This window comes from Oryza brachyantha, chromosome 4 (assembly GCF_000231095.2).
Source record: "Oryza brachyantha chromosome 4, ObraRS2, whole genome shotgun sequence".
NCBI classification, from domain to species: Eukaryota; Viridiplantae; Streptophyta; class Magnoliopsida; order Poales; family Poaceae; genus Oryza; species Oryza brachyantha.
This window is the reverse complement of record NC_023166.2, coordinates 6,106,762-6,131,219: the sequence shown is the minus strand read 5'-3', so window position 1 is coordinate 6,131,219 and position 24,458 is coordinate 6,106,762. Positions and strand designations below refer to the sequence as shown.

Below are 24,458 nucleotides of genomic sequence, written 5' to 3'. Positions count from 1 at the left end.
GACTAGCCGTAAACGTAGCATAGCACTAAGGTTAGACTAGTAAATAAGGCTTCATAACTTTACTGTTTCCTCTGCAAAACTTATAACCAAACTAGACATTGACTTTAAGAAAATCCAAGAATGTTGCAGTATATACAAGTATGCATTTGTCCTCTTTTTCATTTTAATTTCCATGAGTAGTTAATTCCTTACATTTAAACACTCACCCGACATGGAGCTAAGCTTCACAGATTAGAATTTATGCTACTCGAGTACCTTTGCAATCATTAAGAGCAAAAACAAACCTATCTCTTTTATTTTGATTTTCTCCGAGTAGTACTTAGCACCTTATGTTATAAACTCATCCTTCAAGACCCTGAGTGCTAGAGACTAGCACTTAACATAGCACAACTATTGGGTTAAACCAGTAAATAGAGCTTCATGACTCATCACTTTTTCTACTCGGATTAAGTCGGAAGCAATCAAGATAAGCAAATATGCACAGTTCAACTTCTCACATCTCTAACTAGTATTTTTCCGAGTGCTTAATCCCTATGTTTAGACACTCACTCAATGTGGAGCTCAGCTTCACAATTTGAATTTGTTCCGCTTGGATAGTTTACTAGTTATCGAAGAAAAAAATTGAAAAGATTTGCAACAAGAAAAACATGATATAACATGTGCAGCCCCTGGCTCACTGCTCAATAGAGAACCAATTAAGGTAGTCGTGTCCAAATCTTAATCAGAAACACACATCTACTTACATTTGAGTTAGCATCTATTCAAGTGCAGGCGCATATTTGATGATAGGTCCATGCTAATTTAGCTATCCCCAACTACAATTCATGATTGCATTGCAATCACTCAATAGAGGTACCCAAATCCATGATGCTATGTCACCTCCTGCATCAGGGGAAAGCACTAAACTGAATAGGTGCAAGATGTACGCCTAGGCATAGCACTCAACTATGTACTCATCAGTATGTGGATCTAACTTTGAAAGGTTATACTGTAGCCAAGAAAGAGGAACTCTAGCGGTATTGAGCTTCTTACCATCCTCTGCCACATGATTTGGAGGGTGTGCTAGTAAATATTGTACTCACCCTCTCTATCTAGCTAACCCAGTCTTCCTAGTCATTGTGTTTCCTCTTATAGGTTTATCCAATATCATGGCAACATATTGAAGGGTAATGGACATCTCACCACAAGGTAGGTGAATGAGTGTGTCTTTAGTCGTCACCTATCCACAAGGGACTTATGTGTAACATCCTGAAATTTCCAAAATTTTAATTTCAAATTTTAAATCGAATTCACAATTTATTCAAAATTATTTTTGGTTTTATTCTTTTTCTTTCTCTCTCTCTCTGCCTCCCTTCTGGCCGACACGGGTGCCAGCCGTCACCGGCACCCCAGCCACCGCTAGTGTCACAAGCATCGCCGTGTCGCTAGCCGCCTCGCCGCCGCACGCCGCCGCGTAGCCGCACGGCAACCGCCACCGTCCCGTCCTGTCAGCACTACCGCTGTTTCTGCCAAGCCGTCGTCGCCGCTAGCTGCGCCGCCGTGCTCCCTCCGCCACCTTCATCCGCACCGTTGACAACGGGCAGAATCACTGTTGCCGCCCCGAACCATCCACTCCGCTAGCTCTTGACCGTCGCAACACCATCGCCCAAGAGTCGCCCAGACGTCGTGCTCCCTCCGCTACCCCCTCTGCCTAACTCGTCAACTTCTCCTTTCACCTCTGCCAGTCGAGTCTCGCCATCATTGTTGTGACATCGTCGCCATCACGCCATCGCGGTTGTCGCTAGCTACCTCGCCGCCTTGCCCCTCTGGCCTCACCTATAAAAGGGTGGGTGGAGCCCGCATTGCCTCTCGCCCCCGCTCTCCACCTCTCTCCCTACCGCACACGTCGACAACCGCCCCCTCCTCTGCTTCATGCCGAGCCGAGCCGCTTGCCCCCTCCCTCTTCTTCGGTGCGGTGGGCCGGTTGGGCCAAGTGGTCAGCAGGCCGTCCTAGTAGATGGGTTGCCATCCCTCTTCCTCCTTGCTATATTCCTTTCTCTCATTTAATTGAGTCCATTAATTTTGACTCCCTCCTGTTGTTGTTTTATTTAGTTATTCAACTCCTTATTTAATCTCAATTTAAACTTTCTTTATTCGTTCAAAAATATTTATCCCTAAACTCAAACACTTCGGTTTACCTTTCTAACAATATTTTCTTTCCTTATTTAAAAATACTTGTCACTCTAGATTAATTCCGAAACCCTTTTCAACTATATTCTATATATATATATATATATATATATATATATATATATTAAATAAAATTCTTGTATCTTTTGACTAATCTTTTATTTTCAAAACCTTTGCCTTTTTTTTAAAAAAATACTCGGGCATTTATGAACAACCCCCCCTTGTTTAAGTCGCCCCAAATCCTATTATTTTCTTCTATAACGATCTCACGCTCCGTCGGTCTTTCGCTTTTGCTAGATCCGGGAGTAGCGAACGAGATGTGCAAGGAACCAGTTTTGCAGGACTTCAAGCCAGGCAAGCCATCACATTTTTGATCATGTTGCGCCTAAATTTCAAAATTGCATTCTTTTGCTTTCAAATAAATTGCATGCAAACAATTAGTTGCCTATTCTCTATATGTCCTGCCTTGTTAATTGATTACCCTGAATTCATTGTCACCTCATTACTCAGTTATAACTTAGTCAATCTATGACACTGCTTAATCTTGCTATTAGTTGCATTATATTTAATGTTATATAAATGAAATGATTATGATGATTAAGGCAATTACTTGAGGAGAGTAATTGCATGACGACTGTGTAGACATGAGCGCCACTAGCCATGATGAGAAAGAATGATGAGATAAACTATTTTTGATCGGGCGGATTGGTTGGAATATGGGTGGTTTCTGGGAACGGCTAGACCGCCCTGATCATTTAAGGATCGAGTCATGCAACCATACATGAAACGACCATCATACAACCGTGTTTCTCAAATGGATATAGGCATAGCTTAGTAGATAGCCGAGCAGAGGCGGTGCCCAAGTTGTGGTGGTTCTTATGAGTGTGCAATGTGCGGGTAGCCTAGTTGCACAGGGGATGATCGGTAGGTCTGCCCAAAACTTCCCTCATTGCTAGTAAATGGATCTCCAGAGTGCAATGGGGCCTAAAGTTCATGGAGCAGGCACTGCCAAAGTAAGGTTATTGAAAGGCTTTGCCACGACGGATCTCATGTGTTGGGACAAAGCTCATGTGTTGGGCAGTCGTGGAGCATGGGTAAAGTGTACAACCACTGTGGTGGGTTTAAATCAATTCGAATAGCTTTTGATGCTTTTGATGATTGGGCTAATACCAGTGGTATTGCCCCAGTTGAGCCACTCGGTCAGGATGATCCGAGCGGTCAAATGTGATCGGGACTTCCAACCAACGCAGATACATAGGGATGTCCACCATTGTTGTGTTGATTTCCCTCGAGGTTACCTTCTATTTCCGCTTTGACTCATAAGTGAGTGGGCCCCGAAGATGTGATTTAACTCTGCTTGTGGGTCCTAGGAGTCATCATCTTTCTTGTCGACGGGCTTTCCCTTGTTGGACCCGGCTGAACCCGATAAGTTATTGCCGAGTTGTTCCGCATACTTGCACATTAGAATCTGTCCTTGGCAACATGGGAGAATTTCGGATGGTAGGGGCACCGACTGTTCGTGGCCTTGTCAAGGTTTTTGAGTTTCGGTCGTTGGATTAATTGTCGGTCGGCTGTTGCGACCAAATCCTCTGGCTTCTGCATCCTCTTGTCCGGGTCCTTGCGGTGCTTCTTCTCCTTCTCTTTGCCCTTGTTCGGGGGTTGGGATTTGTCTTCGTTCTTGTCACCTCGCGATGCTGGGATGACGTCTATTGTCGCTGCATACGAGTTCACCATGGCAAAGAGATCCTTGATGTTAGTTAGCTCCTTTCTTATGAACTTCACAATGAACTTTGTGGTCAATCAAGGATTCGCTAGCCTAAAGGCACGAACTTGAAAACCCGAGTTGGTCTCGTGGGAGAAAGCTAAGTGAGGGAAATGATTGAGAGAGATCCCGCTCATCGGAGGGCCTCAACAAAGAGTAGGATCGAAAGGTCCGAACTGCGTAGAAAAATCGCTAGTGTCTCTATCTTTCTCTCTACCATTATCTCTGCGTTTTGGTGTTTACCTCCTTCCATCTTTTGCACACTTGCATTGCACGTTCCCAAGAACTACACTACAAAAGGAGATTCCTTGAATCCTCCTTTTTGCCTGACCGGACGGTCTGGTGTTCATACTCGGATGGTCCGGCCAGAGCTCTCGGGTTCAACGCGAGAGTGCCGATCGGACGGTCCAGCCATCTAACCGCTGTGAATTGTAGGTGTTTTTTAGGAACACCTATTCACCACCCTCTAGGCTATTCACCTGGGATTTTAGTTTGTGCCCTGGGGGTGCCCCGTACCCCCTTATACAGTGGGTGATAGGGCTTACGGATATGGTAGAGTCCTAATCTAACAAGACTAAGATCTATTCTGTGGTGATTCGACCATGTCCGATATCGTCGGCATGTAATCTGGATAATACCAAACTCCTAACCGACCCAGTGCAGATATGATTGCTTTCTTATTTGGTATCCCCATACTATATATGTACATGTATAGTCTACGGATATCCCTAGTATAGGTATCCCACAGTAAGTATTACACATACTTTAGGTTTTACTAGTAATCGTGCACGTGCAAGGCATGTTCCTACTATATATTTCATGGTAAACATAAATGCAATCAAGTTGATTATATTTTTTCCATGACACATACATCACAACACATATAAATATGAAGTACAATGTGATTGTCCCTTTACAACGACTATGAAAATGGAGAGCAACCAATAATATCAAATATATACAATTTGTCATAACTTGACAATTGTTTGAAAACCTCGAAGCAACATATCTATGTCTATTTGGCATTCAAGCATCTACACTGGAAAGTATCTAATTGGAAAAGGAGACTCACGCATTTTCTGGATAAAACTGAAAAATATTAATTAATATCTTGTATAAACTCATGTACGGATGTACCATTGTAAAAATCGGATCATAGATAATTTTAGGTATCAATGTCACAACCTTCAATTGAACAACAAAAGTGAAATGCTTAAAGCAGACTTTGCATACAAGATACACACTGCTCACATCTTATGGTCTTGAGGCATAGACATTTCTTACCACCTCAATAAAGAAAATAAAACATAGTGTGCTATCACAAGAAAATGATGTAAGACTGTAGCAAGTGAATTTAGTTAACACGAAAAATTAGTAAAGAGAAAAACAACACAAATTGATGTTGAACCAGTACACAGTGTGGGCTATCAATCTTAATAATATGCATTGATTTTACCACTGATGCATCTAATTTTATCATCAAAATTTCACAAGTATTTAAACAAAAGGACATCGGAACATATGTTTCTCAACTTTTGATCCTACATACTTTAAGTATGCTCAAACACTGAAAGCAATTAAAGAGCCAATACAAAACTACATGTAGATTAAAATTGAAGTTGACTAATTCCTATGTTCATATCCATGTCCTAGGCCGCATTTGATGGGTTAGAGATAAGTTAACTTACCCGGCACGAAAAACGTAGTACTGGATTAGTACTTGATTAATTAATTATTAATTATTAAAAAAATATAAAATAGATTAATATGATTTTTTAAAACAACTTTTCTATAGAATTTTTTTTACAAAAAGTACACCATTTAGTAGTTTGGGAAACGTGTGCGCGAAAAAAGAGATTAATAAGTTAACTAGATGGATGGGGCGAACGCGGCCCTAGTGAGGTGCTCTACGCTCTCAATGCGTTGAATGGCCAAGAAAACTTGACTTTTTAGCCAGGACAAGAAAACTTGTTATGCCTGTAAATAAATTTAAAAGGTCAATTATAGTAAGGTAATGTACTTCTTCAGAGTTTTCTCAAGTACTGTTAGGGGCATAAAAACAAGTGGAAATAGAGAAAGATCATTATCTAGAAAACAAATAGTACTGGATAATCCATACAGAGTATTTAACTAACACCAGGCATTTAGGCTCATCCTGATTCCATTTAACAGAGACCAGCAATAGCAAGGAAGAAAAACAAAAGTTCACTTCTAGTGAAGTTGCCATTTTGTTTTTCTTGACATATTCTCTCCGGCGTATACAGGACATGGTCATTTTGGTTGTATTCCGTCCAGTAAAACATAAAGCAATAAGCTGATTATAACAGGTCACTATCAAGTCAAAAGCAAAAAAGTTGCAATTTAAGTTAAGTGGAACATGTATCACAAAGAATAATTACTCTTTGGTATGCATGTCTATTTTCAAGAAAAAAAATAAAATTGCAACTATTGAATTGTCGAGCGGTAAGTTCCTGAACACATAATAAATTAATTAACTTTATACACGTACCTTGCTATGATAAAATCATTTCCAAATAGCTCTAAAAAATATCCTTTCCCATCAGTATATAGCTCTGATAAAAGTGTCTTTCCAATCACCATTGCTTCTATCAAAACTTATCTGAGAGACTGAGATGATACATGCCTTGAAAAAGTATACTATCACATCAAAAGATCTGAAGTGTGGCTACTTAGCTAATTTCTTCAATACTCTTAATAGGGCCAAAGGGCTTACCTGGTTGCTTGTTCTTGCACTTGCGATATTTTCATCAAGAAATGTTGATAAGGACATGCTCAGCTCATTCCGTTCGACCATTTCAAGAAGCTAGCTAGCATCAATCCTGAACTACAAATTTACAGTGTCATATGATGAGCTGCATAACAGAAGAGAAAATTCAAATTATTTATTTTATTTAGTTCTTACTATCGATTTTTCTATCGCTGGCAGGATCCCTGTGAGCTGTTCTTTAGCAAGTGACAAGGTCATTTTGCAACTTGGCATAGGCCTCTACATGACAGTGGGGAGTTAGAGCTAGTTTGCACTCATGGTCATCGATCAAGTATATTTTATTTATAACAACATAAACTTTGAGTAATATCAATTAGTTAGCAAGATGATACTGGATGACTCACTTCCTCAAGCAGCACCCTTTTACATTGCTTCCAACTCGATCAATATGTCTTCCATTTCCTGCATGAACGGCCAGCAAAATCATGCACACGATCTGTTCGATGGAATGGATGCTAGTATAAAGAAGGGAAATACTCGCGCACCTGTGGCTGGAAGGACTCGCAGGCTTCGAAGTTCCTGTCGAGATCAGCCATGCCATTGAGCAAAAATGGCCGTAGATGATGGCAACCAGATTCATCGAGGTGTGCAGTGGAGCCGATGAGTCGATGATGCTGTCAATGTTGGTGTCGAGGGCAATGACAGTATCTAGATCATCGTTGTCATATTAGTGGCGTGAGAGATGGTCAAGGTGATTTGGATTTGGAAGAATGCGTGATTAGGGGAGAAAAATCAGGTTAGGATTATATGAAAAGTCATCAACGGGAGATAGAAACTCATCTGAGTGAGTCCTAAGTAGGTTTGCTAGACAGAGATATTTGCGGCTGATTTGAGGCGTTGGATGTGAGGATCCAATGGCTATGGGTTGACATAGAAAATTTTGTGTACATTTTGTTGGGTGGACGTAGAAAATTATCAACTCCATAGATAAGTGATAGGACATATGACTACCATCATAATTACTTAGATAACTAAATCGGCTCATGCTTAAATCAATCTTGAACTTTCTCGGTTCGGTCCAATCTTCAAAGATTGTTTTCAATAAATAGCATGGTTCACTAGATATTATATTTTATTCTAGCCAATAATAGTTGTTTATATGATCTTTTATTACATAATTCTATCATGACAATATGCTAGTAAGCCTGTCAGTGGATTGTAATCTAATCCAAATCTGCTCTAATCTATTTCTTTACTAATTAGTCTACTAAAACAATCCGTACCAATTATTCTTCATTGGGATCCAATCCAAACCAATTCAACTTTGATTTTAGCCCAATCCGCACCAACCCATTTGGTTAAAATTGATTCAACCCACTCTTGCAAAATGGATACACCATTTAATATGTATAAACTCAGACCTAAAGTTTTAAAACTCGCGTTCACACTATAAAAGTTTATCAAATTTGACTGAAATTTAGTGGGATGATCTTTTATGTATAAAAGCAACTTTGTGCAAATTTTGGTCGATTTCTACATATGGACCCCACATATGTCTATTATCTTATCCATTAGCTATCCAATTAAAGGATCTATTTACCCTCCACGGGTTAAATCCATTTAGAACCTAAAATAACCTAATCAATCCAGTCCATACCAATCCATTTGTCTCTATAACCCAATCCAATTCAGACCATTTGAAGTTATAATCCATTTGCACCCAACCAAACACAATCCAAATTAAAACCAACCCATTTAACCCATTTCCATCCAACCCATTAGCAGGCCTATATGCTAGGTCCTAAAGCGTCCATTGGCTAAAAAGTTGATCAACTACTTTGGGTAAAACACTATAGTTGTAAGGTCAAACTGATTGACACGTCTATTTTCAGTTAATTCTAAGATTTAGGTTCTGCACTGAAGCGATGTAAAGAATCCTAAGCCTTCGCGTGTGACACATCAGGTTGCTAAATTTGTTGTCAATGAGCTGATACCGTTCTGGTCTCAGTTGGTACCACCCTAGTATTACTTGGTACCAACTAAGTATCAACTGGTAATACGTGAGTATCAATTAGTATCAGTGTGATATCAGATCTAATACCGATGAGACGTCATGTTTGGTAGCTCATAGAAATCATTTCGTTCTAAAACTGGATAACATACAATATCAACCCCCTATACAAAACATTGAAATATATAATTAACAGTTATCAAAGGAAATAGCAAAAAATATGCGCATGGTATGAACTGAATCATTAATTACATCAATTTTTTAAGTTGAATTGTTGTTGCCAATGCTCCTGACATTTGTTTTTTTATCAAATGTATGCTAATTTTTAATGCACTAATTATTATTTATTTAGTCTCATTAGTCCACTTGATTTAGGCACTCATGAATTTCCAATCAATTTTTTAACCCGGCAGCCGAACACTAAATTTTAGCACTTCATCATCTAGGGCATCATGAACAATTTCAAGCAATCTAACCATTGAATTGAAGGATATGCAACGATAGCGGTAGCAGTATGGAAGATATCTTAGAGCATTTCAAATAACTCATTCAAATTTTATCATTCATATTGCCATTTGGATAATGTCCAAAATAGATTCTCTATTCATATCAGTTTATGACTCTAACAAAATATCCATATTATATTTTCTATATATATTTTATTACTATTTCATGACCATATTTTCTCATGTTGTTATTACTCTTCTCTTGTGATTGAATATTAAGATATAAAGGGAGAAGAGAGAATATCTATATATATTTGGAGTTTCTCTTTCCAATATAGATGATGCTCTATTTTTAAATGTTGGGATAGATAATCTGTTGAAACCTTGATGTAGGTTTGCTCTAAGCCAAAACTCAGGATTCGAGAGATGCGTGGGTAAAATTAAGGGGTATAAAAATGATAAATTAGTTTTTAGGGACACACAATTAATTTTCTTAGTTTTTCAGGGTCTATTTGCAATTGTTTTTTAAAAATAGGTAAAATTGTAAAAAAGTTAAGGCGTAGCTGCGCCCAAAGTCATTCATAGTGCGCCGTCTCTCCTCTCCGCTTCCCCTCCGGCGTTCCCTCCCCTTCGTCTCCTCGCGAAGTCGCCCGCCGCCTGCGCCGATCCCCATCCCGTGAGCAGAGCAGGGGCGCCGCCCTCCGCCCTGCTGTTTCCGCCGCATCATGGTGAGCATCCATCCGTTCCGCGCATCCCCTTTCCCGTCTCTCCCTACCTACCCCCCCCGCACGCCACCTGTTCTCGAGTGCTCGGTTAACCCTAGCTTCTGTTTCTTAGACCCGGAGGACGCTTTTCTCTTAATTATTCTATACCCAACACAGTAATTACAGTTTGTTTGATCCCCCGAATTTGCTGTTAACCCTAGCTTCTGTTATGTCGTCTCCTTAAGTTTTGCTTGACTTGATTAAGCATGTTTCGTCAGCTCCGCATTTCCATGTGCATCCCAATGCTTTCATTGAGGCACTATTGACCATGGCGCCTTTTTTAATTAATATCGGATAGACCATCTGTTTCCTATGTAGTACACGGCCAATTCGGCAGCTTAGCTATCTGACTATCTTGAATTCATAATGCTATTACAGTGTAGGTATGCCATTGTATTTTAAATCTTAGTTGAGATACTGATAACTGATCTAGTGTTCTTGCTGTTTATTCCATGAACAAAGGGCTTTGCTGAGTTGAGATACTGATAATTGATCTAGTGTTCTGTTGCCGCAACAATCATATTTCAAGAATAGGGTATCCCATTTCATGTGTTGTCTCTTTTGTTGGTTCATGTTTTGTCATTGACAGTCTTTGCCCCATTAGCCAGAAATAAAACAATTGGTCAATTTAATGCTTTAAGTATTTTTAATTGCAGCATGTTGATCAATTAAGGAGGCGCCAACATTCAGTATCAGAACTGGTATGTCTTTTCTAGTCTTGCATTGTATAGATATGCCTTCTTTGGTGTTAAGTTTTTGTACAACACTGTGTTCTGCAGACTTATGTAAGGGATGAAGACACAAAACTTGAGACCACACGGGCAAGGCGTAATAGCTCTCTCTCTCTTTCTCTCTCTCACACACACAGTTTAGGCATACTGTCTTACTGTCTTAGTGTCTTAGCCATGTCACCCTTTTGTTTTGCAGTGTCAAATGTTCTCAAAAGACATGAAGATTTGAAAGAACGCCTCTCAAGGTACTCCCTTTTGCAGGATCTTTAGCATGCAACATTTGCATATGTGCATACTCAAAATATAACATCCTATTCAGACTGCCAGCAAATTGTTTAGAAACTTTGCTTCATTTGTCTTGGTAGTTCATCAGAGCGTAATCCTATGGGGAGTTTCCATGTTGTGATACCACTCATTTGTGACTTTACAATATTTTAAGCAGTTAAAAATGATATTCTTTAGCCTTTTTGTTGCTCCTTTTTATTTTCCTTGTGGTACAGACATAGTATCTCCATTGTTATTTAAAGTTCCCTTGCTGTTGTACCTCTTAGGATGGTACTCAAATTGGAAGTCAAAATAATTGAAGTAAATTATAAATGATATTCACAAGATAAAGCTCATGTGGATTAAATACATAGAAATTTTGTCATATTTCTTCTGATTATACTATTGTAAACTGTATTGAAGTGAGTGTAAACTATTTGAAAGAAGTAAAAATAGAGTTTGTGACGAGAAAATAAAAATAGAAAGAGCAGTACTACACTTCAATTCCATGAATGAGTAGTTTTTTCTAGCGCTAGAACTTTACCACATTCTGGTGTTTGTTGTTGGGTTGGACACCTCTGGTATTGTTACATGAACCCAACCAATGGAGCATTGTGCCAAAATATATTACTACTTCCTATTTGAAATTTGAACACATAAAAAAATGACAGGTGTTTTAAGAAAACTTTGTCCATGAAGTTAAATTTCTTGACCACGCTTTTATTGAAAAAGATATTCTAATTGAAACTAAACTCTTGCATAAACGAACTGTCCACTTCATTTCAGGGATTCTGATAAGCTGATTTTTGAGCGGCTGCAGAGAGAATTTGAGGCTGCACGAACTGCCCAAACCAAAGGTATAGCTTGATATGGCGCCATGAATCTTTCTGTGAATCTACTAGAAGAAATAAGCTCATCAATGCTTATCAATATGCACATAAATTGTGGATAACACAATTATGGACCAATTATATGAAAAGTTTGCATCTTTTAGTGGTCGTTGAACTTTCCATGGTAAGAACTTTCTACAAAAGTAAACGCTGCTTCTGGAAAGACAGATTGAAATGATTTATGTTGCAACCTCCACAAAGACTATAGTTTGCATAAATATGCTTGTTGCTCGATTCGTGATTCTTTTTTTTGAAGTTCGAACTTCTAATTCAGCTCTGGAGTTGTGACACTGCATTTAACTCCCTGTATTGCATTACTACTTAAGTTGAAAGTATGGGCACCTACTGTCATGACACATACATTTTGATGTGGTCACCTACTCACCTGTCCAGGTTGGTCCTTCAATCCTGTAATCCTGTATAAACCATTAACTAACTAGAATGCATGCATGTGCATGGCTGCTGAAACCTATTGGACAGATACTGAAAATTAAAGAGCTCGAGAGTGACATTAGTTTGAAGTCAAAATCATCAATACAGCATCGAAAATATAATGGTGGGAAATGCTAACTATATGCAATACTATCTACAAATTTTGCGCTGAAGGACAGACTATTAATGCTTCTGTTCATCCATGGAGATGGCTGTCATAATAATTCTAGCTATCATACTTTTATTTCAATAGTCTAAGACTATTGGTTCTAACTTGTAAGATGCACCCCGTATTGAGTTCATACCTATCTTGGAAGGACATGCTGTTTACGATATTGATAGTTAGTCTTAGAAAAGTCAGACTAGAATGTTGTCCCTCCCAAACTTTTGTACTAAACTACTACTGTTTGAATTGTCAGTTGCCATCCATTAAAATTTGGATTTTTCTGTCTGTAAGAACCTTGGATCATACCCCTTGGTTGGTCACTAGGACAATATCCATGGAGCATATTGATGTGTTCCTTCCACAATCTGTGCCCTTCATAGAGTAGATCTGAATGTTATACTGAAAAAGATGACGTGTTTCTGATCTTCAGTACCACACATCTTATTCAATTTTCGTTATGGCATAAATCCTGTTTGGTTCTATTCATATGTTCTCCCTACCAAAATTTGGTAGTGCCCTCAACATTTGGCCACTAAAGTTGGCTCCAGAGTCTGGCACCTCTGCAAAACTCATCAATGCTCAAGAGATTCCAGACACAGGTTCCTGTATTTTGCTAGGTGGCCAAATCCTTGACCTATGAATTCTTGGGCTGCTATTGCGTGCTCATTTGATTTGTGTGATTGGTTGCAATTAATGCACTATTTGTTTGATTGTTAAACTTTGGATTTTCTCCTGATAAAATCTGCAAAACAAGATAAACCTTTTTGCTATGTTTGGACACTGCAAAATATTAGTTCGCATTCTTCAAACCATAGTCTCATCAAAGATAATTTTTTCTATCTGGATAGCTTCACGTCAAATTGTTTCATGATTGCAATCCAAACACACATATTAACAACATTTTGGTGATGCCCTAATTTTGTCCACGACCAATTTTAGCATGGTATACCACTGTTACAAACCAAGCAGTCCCCTGTACTACTATATGAGTTGAGTTGGGTCACATGTCTTGGATAGACCAATCTACAAATAATAGTTGTACGCACAGCATTATACTATTAGTCTATTACACAACATGACTATGTACTTATTCTCATCAAGAACTCATTAGCATTTCTAAGACAATATTTGTTGGCCATGTTTTTTCCATTTGATAATTTAACACTGCCATTTGAGTTGTGCCCTGCTTTGCACATTAATGCCCTATTACTCAATTTTCATGAGACAACAAAAAGTCAAATATATCAGCATTAGTTATTGATAGTGTACAGGTGTCCAGATCCTTTCTTTTCTGCATCCTTGTACATCTCAGAAATGCTGTTATATTCTCAAACATTTTTTCGCAGCCATCATGGTACACAATTAGTCCAATCTACTAGTATTATCATTCTAATTAGCTTTTATCCTTCTGCTTCAAAGCACTGTTTGTCTTATTATGTCATTCTCCTGCTTTCAACCATTTCCCTTGATGGACTTTCTACATCTAGGTTTTGCATTTTGTAGAGATCTCAATAGATGATGAGCAGTGGAATGATGGTTTGCTGGCAACCATCCGTGAGAAGGTACTTAATCGGAGCACCCTAAAGTTCTCATCTTGTGAAAAGAGATGTTTGTATGAATTTGCTTTATCTCGTAGACCAGGTCCATATGGAAGCTGATAGGAAGGCCATGCCCAACCAAGCCAATGCTCCACCTGACCCTCAACTCCAGTTGAGGACTGCATATAGAACTAAAAACAAGGTAAGCAGGTAGCATTATTATCACAGACTATTGATTTTTTCACACTGTAGTGTGTTTTGTGCTACGCTACTTCATCATTTGGCTACTCAAAATGCTTTCTTTGGTTTAGCCATGTATATAAGTTGAGTTCTTTGGTTTGTCATGATATTTTTGTTCTTGTTTTTGTGCCTAGACTTGGTAAAGCAGCCATACTTGTGTTCACCACAAGTTCTAGATATGGCACCATTTGAGGCTCCCGTTTTTACTAGATCATGTATTGCCATACATTCCTTAGGAATCAATACAAAATAAGTTGTAGATTTCCATTATGTTAACCTATCCCCAGATGAAAACTGTTTTCATGATGAAGTAGCCATACTTTATTTGAGCAATAGAACTACTCTGTTCTATTTTTATTAAATTTTCAGTTACTCCGCCACATCAAAACTAAATTTCTTCTCTTTGGTAGGTTATCTATTGTTTGGATGGTGCGAGAATTGGTATACAGTACGAGACCTTTTTTGCTGGTAATTACACTCCTTTTGATTTTCAGTTTTTAACTGTCCCATGTTATATGCAGATTTAGTGTTATACAAAGCTGGAGTCATGCACATTTATTTGCATTTTTACTTCAAATGGTTCTATCTTTTTTGGCATTTTGGAAACCCTGATATAGTCATACAGAATACTGGTATACATGAATTTTGGCACCTCAGCTAAAAGGAGATACACGGTACCTCTAAATACTTTATTCGCTGTTCTAAACACATTATTTTGCAGGAGAACCTTGTGAAATTTACCATTGTGTTTTGGAAAGCAAGTCATTCCTTGAAAAGATGACTGTGATCGAACACACCTTACCTTTCTTTCTGCCAATGCGAGAAGTAGAAAGTGATTTCCTATCATCAAATGCTATTGTATGTTCTCACAGAACTTGCTTTTGGCATGCCAATTGTTTGCACAGTTGTTTGTACTCACATGGAACTTTACCTCACAGAAATTTATTGATCATCTTGAAGAGATTTTGCAGTCTTATGTTGACAGGAGAGAGCAGGTAAAATTTAGATGTATTATTATTTTCCATACCTTGCATTGTGAAATGCTAGAAAGCAGATGGCCCAGTACACCTGTGCTAGAAAAAAATAATTTAAGAATGGGTCTACTTCATCTTGAACTCTATGATGCATAACTAAATGTGGTCTGCAAAGTTCCATGTTCCTTTCGCTGAGTTGGAACTTTGAAGGTTACATGGTTTATGTTTATATTTGTTTGTAACGATTTATAATGCAGGAGATATTGCAAAGTGAAAGTGAGCATTTTCTTGTTCTGCTCTTGATGTTTCATATGCTTTTATTAACTATAGCTTTAGCATTTTTTTGGACCTTCGCATAAACTGCATTGGAGCTGTGTTTTATCGAAAACACATTGTAAGATTGGACATTATTCCTCTACTTAGCTGCAAGTATTCACTATTATATGTCGTGGGAGTTTCTTTGTATATTCTTCCATACGTAATCCCCAGAGCCTGTGAATTTAAGTATTATGTTCAAATCAGTGGAAACTATGAACACTGATAATTGCAATCCAGTAGGGTGTAGAAAAACTAGAAACCAGCTAGTATGCTCAGTCGATTCTGAGTTCTTTACAATACATGAAGTTCTGAACCTTCAAAATTATACAAAGAGTTGATTTGCAACATCCTAAGGAAACATCTGTGGCTTGGTTGATCACCTAATTTAGGTTTTTGACGAAAATCCTCTTCAACAGTAAATTGTTGATTCTAATATTTTTGTCATCTCGTTTTCAAGGTTCGACTTATCAAGGAGCTATATGGGAACCAAATTGGAGAACTGTTCCATAGTCTTTCATATAATTTGATAGAGTTTGTAATGGAGGATTTTGAGTGGTAAGGATAATTGTACTAAAACCAGTTTTCTTTTAGCTTTGCTCATATTAATGTATAATGGATGTTTTTCTGTGTTTGTTATCTTGCACTCATTTGGTCACCCTCTTGCTCTTAACCATTCAATATAGTTGCCTTTATTCTTTGGAGTACTAATTGTCCCTTTGCTTTATAAGCTGCACGTACATCTCTTCCTGAGACTGAAAGCTTTCCTTTTGCCACTTGAGCAGCAAAGTTACAGTCAGTATCCGATACTCAGATCTATTGTTCACCCTACCAAGTCAGGCCAGGGTCTTGGCTTGGCCGCTTCGCCCTTCCCGGGGAATATCGGTAGCCGAGCGCAGATCTAGTCGTGCAGCAGCTGCTCAACTAGTACCATTCCGCCTTCACTATGCCGAGGATGCACTAAAGACCTTGAGTTTGCCAGAAGGTACATCCTATTTCGCCTATTTTATCTTTCCCCTATCTTCGTAGCACTTGATTTTGTGCTGAACTCCTTTTGATCTGTTTTCTCGCTCTCAATTCAGCATTTGCGGAGATTGTGCTTAGCCTACCCCGTGCTCTGAGGCAGATACTCTCTCCTCAGGAAAGTGATTGATGTTGTCTGCGTGGAATTTGGTAATGAAACTCACATGGCAGCAGAAACTTTCGGTACTATGCAGAATATTTTACCTCACTAACGGGACACAGAAATATTTGGCAGGATTGTTCAGAATATTGTGGTTTAGTTGGTTACTGTCTAGAAATTGCGATTGCTGCGAAGCCAGTTGATAACAATAAACACCGCTTTCAGCAAATTTGACATATGACTACCCGTCTGGTTTGTGCCGTCGATGTAATATTCGTGTTTAGTATTTCATACCATGACAGCAGATATTGCATGGACATGTTTTCAGCAGATCTAATGGTTTTAATATTTTTTTTTAGTTGTAGAATTCAACATGGCGTAACATTCTCCAATCTCGTGTTGTCTCCATATATGTTCGAAAATCATATTGGCATTTGATCAACACATTCGTGTTTCACATACCTATTGGTTCTTATAACATTGTTTAAGTCCTATGAAATGATCGAAAAGGGATCCCTTGTGAACATGGATTATCTGCAGCACTGATGGTCCAGTAGCAGTCACTCCCATGTACTCCCTTGGTTACAAAACTTTGTAACGTAAACATTTCTGGGATTTAAATTTTGTACAAAAGATGCTAAATTATAAATATTTATGTTACTACTTATAATACTAATTATTTCATTAATCACATCTTATTTAAAATTATTCTTATTTTACTTTCATCTATCTTTCTGCCACTATTATTTTTTATTTATTAAAGGTTTCGCTAAATAATATAAAATGTTTATGTTTTGGGATAAAGGCAGAAACATGGATCCTGTTTGACCTCATATGGAGAGATGTACTGTATGACTTTTCTTGTATCAGGTGATTCTTCGTTTTCTCCTGTGTTCCTCTTCCTTTGTTTTTTTATTCATAAGGTAGTCGACTTGCGGATTAATTACAGAAATATATCAGTCAACGACAACGTCTCAGAGCGGGTTGAATCATACCACTACGCAGACAAGCTAAGACAAGTAAATACTCTATGACCATTTGTCTTATTTTTTTTAAAAAATATATAATTATTAATTATTCTGTAATAATTTAATTTATTACTATAGAAACTTTAAGCGTAATCTATAATTTTTTATATTTGGACAAAAATTTAAATGAGATAAACAGTTAAGTGTGTCAAATAAAAAAATCAGACGGAGTACTTGTCTGTCTCCATCTGCGAATATAAGCAATTTTGATCCTTCCCATTTGTCCACAAATATAAAGAATTTTAAGATGCTGATTGTCTCATCAATTATTGTTTATTTAATATAAGTAATTTTTGTCCTTCCTAGGGTCTCATTAATTATTATTTTATTTAAATTTCTTCCTATCTTATCATCCCTGGTCAAAAGGGTACAAAATCTTTTATTTTTGAAGATAGATGGAGCAGCTAACTGAAGGATCAGCCGCGGGGGAACCAAATGACATATTGCTAAATAAAAAATAATTTATAGATAATTTGTATAATATATTCTTAGCGGTCTAAAAGTGAACTTTAGAAAATAAACTATAATAACAAACTCTAAAATTAACTCCAAATTTATGATTGAAATTTTAAATTTCCATTATATGTATAAGCAGATGCGAAAAAGATTAGGGTGCACTTTTTATTTAAATTTCTTTCTATCTTATATTCATCTCATCCTTTCCAAAGGAGTACACAATCTTCTATAATTGTACATTGATGGAGTAGTAACTGAAGGATCAACCACTTCTTATTTAATTTTATTTATTTCATATCCTCCCCAGTCTTCTTTCTTCATCCCAACCTTTCCAAAAATGTACAAAATCACTACATGTCTTGTTTCTTCATCTCAAAATCTTTATTTGAAGCTCCATGCAATACATATATAATGCTACAAACATGGTCAAAGATTCTTCCAACGTTGTGCCACCCATCATTTGTGCGTTTTATCTAACTATAACCAGGCTGGACGGCATTATTAAATATCAAAAACCGGAGTAATAACAACATCCGTTTTTTATTTTTTGGATTTGCATTTCATTTGTCATATTTTAAAAAATTAAATAATACCAAATTATTTTACTGTGATTTATTTCATTGTTCAATATACTTTAAACATGACTAATATTTTTCTATATTTGCACACTAGTTTAAATAGAATAAATAATAAAACTTACATACATGAGTCAATGGCGCTAAATAAACAAATCAAAGAAAATATCATGCTGTATCTCTATGGTGCTGTGCTTAAAAACACAAGATGTCACTGTTTTTTCATAAAGTTAACATTTGATGACTAATTATTAAACTAACAGCACATATGTGATTAGATTCGTAGTTAAAAAGTATTTCGGCACGATCTTAATTTCTAATACGTTATAAAAGTAATTAATGGTCAAACTACACTTATTAAAGAGCAAAGACCGTATTAATACAGCAATCGTTACAGTGTCAACACGCGGAATTAACCCCCACCTATAGGGGTAAAACGGTAAAATCCCTAACGCCTCCATTTCCCCGTGCGCCGTGCTCTCCTCGCCGTTGCTCCCTTTCCGTTCCGTTTGGCAAAGGCATCCGAGGACAAAGGGACAAAGTCCCCTTTCTCTCCCTCCCTCCCGTCAAAAGCTAAACCCGGTCCACTACACCATAACCCAATGACGTGCGGGCCCATCCGGTCAACCCCTCACCCGGTCCACCAAAACTCGGTGCACGCGTGCAGATAAAAAGGCCTTTTCCTTATTATTTCGAGACGAAAAAATGGCCGCCGAGGGCACACAGTGAATGGGATAATGATCATCTATATACATTCTATTTGACATCATTAATCTAAAAGAATTTAGATACTATTTTTTTTCGTTTACCGCTAAAACAAATGCTCTCAAGAGGTATATAACTCTTTAAGGAAAAAACTTTATATATTAGAAATGTACAACCAATACAAGATAAAAAAATAATATAATAAATATTATACCTACAACTAATTAGAGAATTTATCGTAGACCGACAACGGTTGTCGTCGCGGATGAGCGGAAAAAGAGAAAAGAAATAAAAAATAAAAGGAAAAAAAAGGCGAGAGAGAGAAAAAAATATCGGAAAAGCGCGGAACAAAAGCTTCTCCCCCTTGTCGCCCGCAATGGCGTCTCCCACTAGCGGTCGTCGTCTCCTCCTCACTCACTCCCCTCCCCCCTAGTCCCCAGTCCCCCCACCTGCGCGGCCGGAGATGGCGTCCACCCCCCCGCCGCCGCCGGTGATAGGCAAGGCGGGGAATCTGACGGTGTTCATCACGCCGCCGTCGCCGTCGCCGGCGGAGGCCCGGGCCTCGGGGTCCCCGGACTCCCCACGCTCGGAGTTCTCCACCCCCAGCGGATCCCCCCGCGGCGGCGAGGCGGAGGCGGTGGCGCCTCCGCCGGTCAAGGCCCCGCGGCTGGCGACCCCGCCGCCGGTGAAGACGGAGTCCCCGCCGCTGCCCGCCGCGAGGCTCTCGTCCTCCTCCCCTAGGCCTCCGCCGCCGGTGCAGGTGCCGCTGCCTTCCGCGAGGCTCTCCGCGACTAAGCCCCCTCCGACGCCCCCGCCGCCGGTGCAGGTGCCGCCGCCGCAGTTCGAGAAGGCCGGGCCGAGGCCGGATGGATCGATGCTCGCTTTGTTCTGGGACACGGTCGCGCGCGTGCAGGAAGGTGGTCGTCTCGCCCTATGTTCTTCGATTCGGTGTTCTCGAAATCCATCTCGAGTGGCTTGTGAAAATCGATTTGCCTGACGCCGCCGCGCGTTTCTTGCTGCAGCGCACGCGAGCCTCGACGAGTACATCTCCAACTGGTTCGGCCTGGATCAGTCCAAGTACCAGTGGGCTCTCAACGAGTACTACGAGACCACCGGAAAGGTTCTTGCCTCTTCTCCCCTTTGCAAAAATAAAATTGTGTTCCTTTTGGTGTTGTTCTGCTCGAATTGGTCGTGTAATCTGCATCAGTGTCTGCATGGAAAGCGAAATTGGGGTGATTTGGGCGTGAGTTTAGCCAAGATCCGTCTTCTTCATGCGCCTCCGCGTTGGGAGGTGGGATGCACCTGTCTTTTGGTTCTGTACTGGAGTGGGATCTTGTCGCTCATTCGTGATTTCGTGTGACTTATAATTGTCGGTGGTGGTAGACATGTAGCTGTCACCGTTTAGAATCTTAAGTGCGATTTTAGTGCTATTTAAGGGTTAGGAGATGATGCTGGTAGTAGTTGGTAGTGTTCTGGATTTTTTGGTTGGTAATCAGACCCAAAGCTTCTGTGGATAACCTAGTGTTTGGATGGTGGTGGTGCTTATTTACTTACTACTACTAGTCAGTGGTGAACTTGTGATTTTTCTGACCCATGTACTGCTCGTGTGTCATGCATTCCCTTTGATTTAGCTACTTCCTGTATTGTTTCTAACCCATGTATTGCATTGCACATCACCATTTCCACCTTTTTGATCTACCTAATATTCTTTTCTTGGTCGTCCACCATGCATGGGCTGGATTAAGTAATGCACGGTGAGTACTGGAAACACATCTTGTGTGCCACTGGGTGTGTTATTCTGAGTTCTGACTATCAACTTATTGGCTGATTACTATATAACTCATTGCTATATTGATTCTTCAATGGTTTCATATGATGACACTGAAGTATTGAGAGTTAAATTGAAAGGGAAATTTTGCTACTGTGAGTTAGGTTCAGCCATGTCCTCCCTCATGTAAATAGATTCTGTTGATTGCACTGATTGTTTGCACAATTTCATTCTTTTGACAATTTTCACATGCCTCTATGATTTGTCACCTACACATAATTAGATTTTATCACCCCATGTATGGTGATTAGATTTTATATCTTAATTACAGATGGTTAATTCCTACTATTTAAAGCATCCACGTGGGAATTTCCAAAAGACAGTCCCTATTTAGACACAGGGACAGTTTCATCGTGTTTGTAGGAATTGTATTCTTTCCTATTAGATTCTTCAAAATTCCTGCCTTCTAACATTGCCCAAGTATAGGTAGTTATTGTATTTTTGTTTCTTTTCTTATATTAGCGATATCATACTAATTCTATCTTCATAGTTAGTCTGTACATTATTTCAGTAACAACTGTTGATAGAATCTGGCAGCAGAAATACCTTTGTGATATTAAAACCTGAAATGCTGAACTGAACATGAATTAAGAGTCCTTTTACACCAATTATCAAATTGAACTTCTTTGTAAAGCCATCATATAGTTTATTTGGCATGGCAATACATGCTATTGTACACATCAAAGTTACATGCCAACACAGACAAAAGAGATTATCTGATTGTTGTTGAAAAGTCTCAACAGAATATAGAACTTTTTATTTGCACTATTCATATAGTCTGTAGCTCTGTATTAGGTTATGTAGAGACATGTATAATCAAATCAAAGCATGCAAATCCTATCATTTCTTACCATACCACTTATTACAGGATATATCTACAAATATGTCCTTTTGAACCAAAGGACTTTCAACCTTGTGTGGGTGAGGGATCAAAAACAGGGCAATCATTGTTCAAATTTAAGACATTGATAATATATTTTGCTGTTATATGATATGTTAGTATTCCCTCTGTTATTTTATTTGACGTTGGTAGTTCAGGAGCTAACCAACATCAAATAAGCTAACTGACGTCAAATAAATGGAGATGGACGGAGTATATCTTCAGGCTCAGAGTTAGCTATTTGCCTAGTATATGCCTCCATAGATGTGTCATACTCTTTATTACTTTGCACATTTAGTGGTTTTGTTATCACAAGTGTCCACGTTTAGCTGTGTGCTTCACGGTGGATGCAACCTGGCTGGCTACTTCTAAATTTGCAGTTGCCTATTTATCTTCAGTGATTGCGTACAAGCACCATAGTAGCATGTGTTGTGGCAGTCACAAAGTAGAGTATTCCTGAACAATGAGTACTGAGCACAGCGTACATATGAGAAAGGACATCAAATGTAGAAGTGGAGACAGCTTTATGAGCTATGTAATTTATCTAGGGCATTCTTGTCCGTTGATTAAATAGTGAGCTTTGCGATTGTTGATTGCATTGACAGCTATTTAGCATAATCAATCGGTATAATTTATTCAAGAGGAAATCACTATTATAATTGTGTTCTTCACTGACATATTTTGTTATTCCCCCTTCTAAATTGTGTTGCAGGAGATGGATTCAGGCAAATCTGCGGCACCAAAGGAGCTCGGTAGTAAAATGCAGGTCTAAAAAGCTACATATGTATATGTCAATGATGATCGCTCTTTGGTTCTTCCTCGCAAATTCAGTTCGATTTGGCTTGTCAGTCTACCATCCAGCAATTTCTTTGTTTCATTTATTTAGCTAAGCTAGTAATTCAGTCATCCGTGTAAAGTTTCACTGGTAAGTTGTTGGATTAGGGGCATTGAGTTGATACATCTTTTGCTGCAACTAGCTGTAATCTGTTTGTGCCAAAGCGTTCAAAAAGGCACCTAAGTGAAATGTCGCAAAGCATTTTGTTGTCTCTGATCAGTGTGTAATCCAATACCAATTTTTTTTATGAACACATCCCATCGCAATGCAAGGTCATGGCTCCATGTTTTCTTGTGCTATTTAAGTCTTGTTTAGTTTAAAAAAGATTTTGCAAAAACATCACATTAAAACTTTAAACACACATTTGAAGTATTTAATGTAGTTTAATTATAAAATAAATTTTAGATTCTGCCTGAAAACCGCGAGACGAATCTTTTGAGCCTAATTAATCTATCATTAGCGCATATTGGTTACTGTAGTATTTATGACTAATCATGTAATAATTAGGCTCAAAAGATTCGTCTCATGATTTCTCACATAACTGTGCAATTAGTTCTTCGTTTTGTCTACGTTTAATACTCTATTCAGATGTCTAAAGATTCGATGTGATGTTTTTGAGCGAAAATTTTTAGGAACTAAACAGCCCCTTATTCTATCGCTACAATGTCCATAATTGCAAGCCGGCTGCTATTGTAAACTCGTTTTGAAATGTGATAATTTGTACGAGGTATTAAATATGATATTTACCGGTATTAAATGATACTAGAATGGTATTGGTTGATGCTCAGTTGGTATTAATTGATACTAAGATCATCACCAAGATAATAACTAAATGTTGATTCTCCATATCGAAATTTTATCATTTATTTTAATTTTGGCAAGTCGAATCCAGAGAGAATCTTTAAAAGACTCTCTATCCTCACTCTCTAAATCCTGGCAAACGGAGGACGATAAGGGGGTTTCATCCACATAAGACACACGGACAGTAATTTTGCTAGTGGGGGAATGAGTTGCTAGATTTGGCCATTAAAAACTCAAGTTTAGCCATTTAAATAATATGACAAGTTAAATAGTCACTCTCTTGGAGAACAATTTTTTATGCAAAATTGCCAAATTTAAGTATGATAAGTGAGATTGGAGATGCTCTAAGAGTATTTCCAAGAGTTAATGTATCCCGTCGTGCATATGGAAATAGATGATATGGAGAGAAAAATTAGCTCCAACAGATCATGCAACTCATTATTCAAAAATAGATGGTCATCTAAATTGGAGAGATGTCATCTAAATTTAGATGTTCTCTCTCTTCCATGCATATTTCAATATCCAATCATAAGAGGAGTGAGTAATATCAACATGAGAGTAGATGGTTACAAAATATTAATAAAATAAATATGGATGCTAGATTATGCATATCTCTTGAAGTGCAAGGGGATATGGATAAAGAATCTTTATTCAAATGATCATATGTATGACCAAATATGCATGAGCTCTTGGGAATGCTCTAATTGGGAATGCTCTATGGTAGTATTAGCTGATACTTTATTGGTCACGACTGATGCTAAGACAGTAATGACACTATATGTTATGATTGATGCCAA

General features: G+C 38.4%; 2 protein-coding genes across 4 annotated transcripts; both read left to right on the top strand.

The window, feature by feature from the left end:
- Positions 1-9,691: 9,691 nt before the first annotated feature.
- On the top strand, positions 9,692-16,880 carry LOC102717513. Of its 3 annotated transcripts, none has more exons than XM_006652091.3 (14): positions 9,692-9,844; positions 10,537-10,581; positions 10,660-10,708; positions 10,808-10,856; positions 11,662-11,732; positions 13,867-13,925; positions 14,005-14,103; positions 14,552-14,609; positions 14,863-14,999; positions 15,080-15,136; positions 15,891-15,988; positions 16,216-16,415; positions 16,513-16,603; positions 16,689-16,880. In XM_006652091.3, the coding sequence occupies exons 1-13, from the start codon at positions 9,842-9,844 to the stop codon at positions 16,581-16,583; spliced, it is 996 nt and encodes a 331-aa protein (XP_006652154.1). In that variant the 5' UTR covers positions 9,692-9,841; the 3' UTR covers positions 16,584-16,603; positions 16,689-16,880. The 3 variants fall into 3 exon arrangements, with proteins under 3 accessions (XP_006652154.1, XP_015691329.1, XP_006652153.1); XM_015835843.2 differs by having other exon boundaries at positions 16,676-16,880; XM_006652090.3 differs by having other exon boundaries at positions 16,513-16,880.
- A 2,759-nt stretch (positions 16,881-19,639) lies between these two features.
- On the top strand, positions 19,640-22,885 carry LOC121054282 (leucine-rich repeat extensin-like protein 3). Its single transcript, XM_040523640.1, has 3 exons — positions 19,640-20,234; positions 20,340-20,437; positions 22,738-22,885. The coding sequence occupies exons 1-3, from the start codon at positions 19,781-19,783 to the stop codon at positions 22,795-22,797; spliced, it is 612 nt and encodes a 203-aa protein (XP_040379574.1). The 5' UTR covers positions 19,640-19,780; the 3' UTR covers positions 22,798-22,885.
- The last annotated feature ends 1,573 nt before the right edge of the window (positions 22,886-24,458 follow it).

What these genes read in the sequence shown, in the direction of transcription:
- LOC121054282 (XM_040523640.1), top strand. Translation starts at nt 19,781, where the DNA reads ATGGCGTCCACCCCCCCGCCGCCGCCGGTGATAGGCAAGGCGGGGAAT. An exon ending in GGTCGCGCGCGTGCAGGAAG is followed by an intron (nt 20,235 to 20,339) that starts GTGGTCGTCTCG and finishes TTCTTGCTGCAG; the next exon opens with CGCACGCGAGCCTCGACGAG. An exon ending in ACTACGAGACCACCGGAAAG is followed by an intron (nt 20,438 to 22,737) that starts GTTCTTGCCTCT and finishes ATTGTGTTGCAG; the next exon opens with GAGATGGATTCAGGCAAATC.
- LOC102717513 (XM_006652091.3), top strand. An exon ending in TTGAAAGAACGCCTCTCAAG is followed by an intron (nt 10,857 to 11,661) that starts GTACTCCCTTTT and finishes ACTTCATTTCAG; the next exon opens with GGATTCTGATAAGCTGATTT. An exon ending in GACCTTGAGTTTGCCAGAAG is followed by an intron (nt 16,416 to 16,512) that starts GTACATCCTATT and finishes CTCTCAATTCAG; the next exon opens with CATTTGCGGAGATTGTGCTT.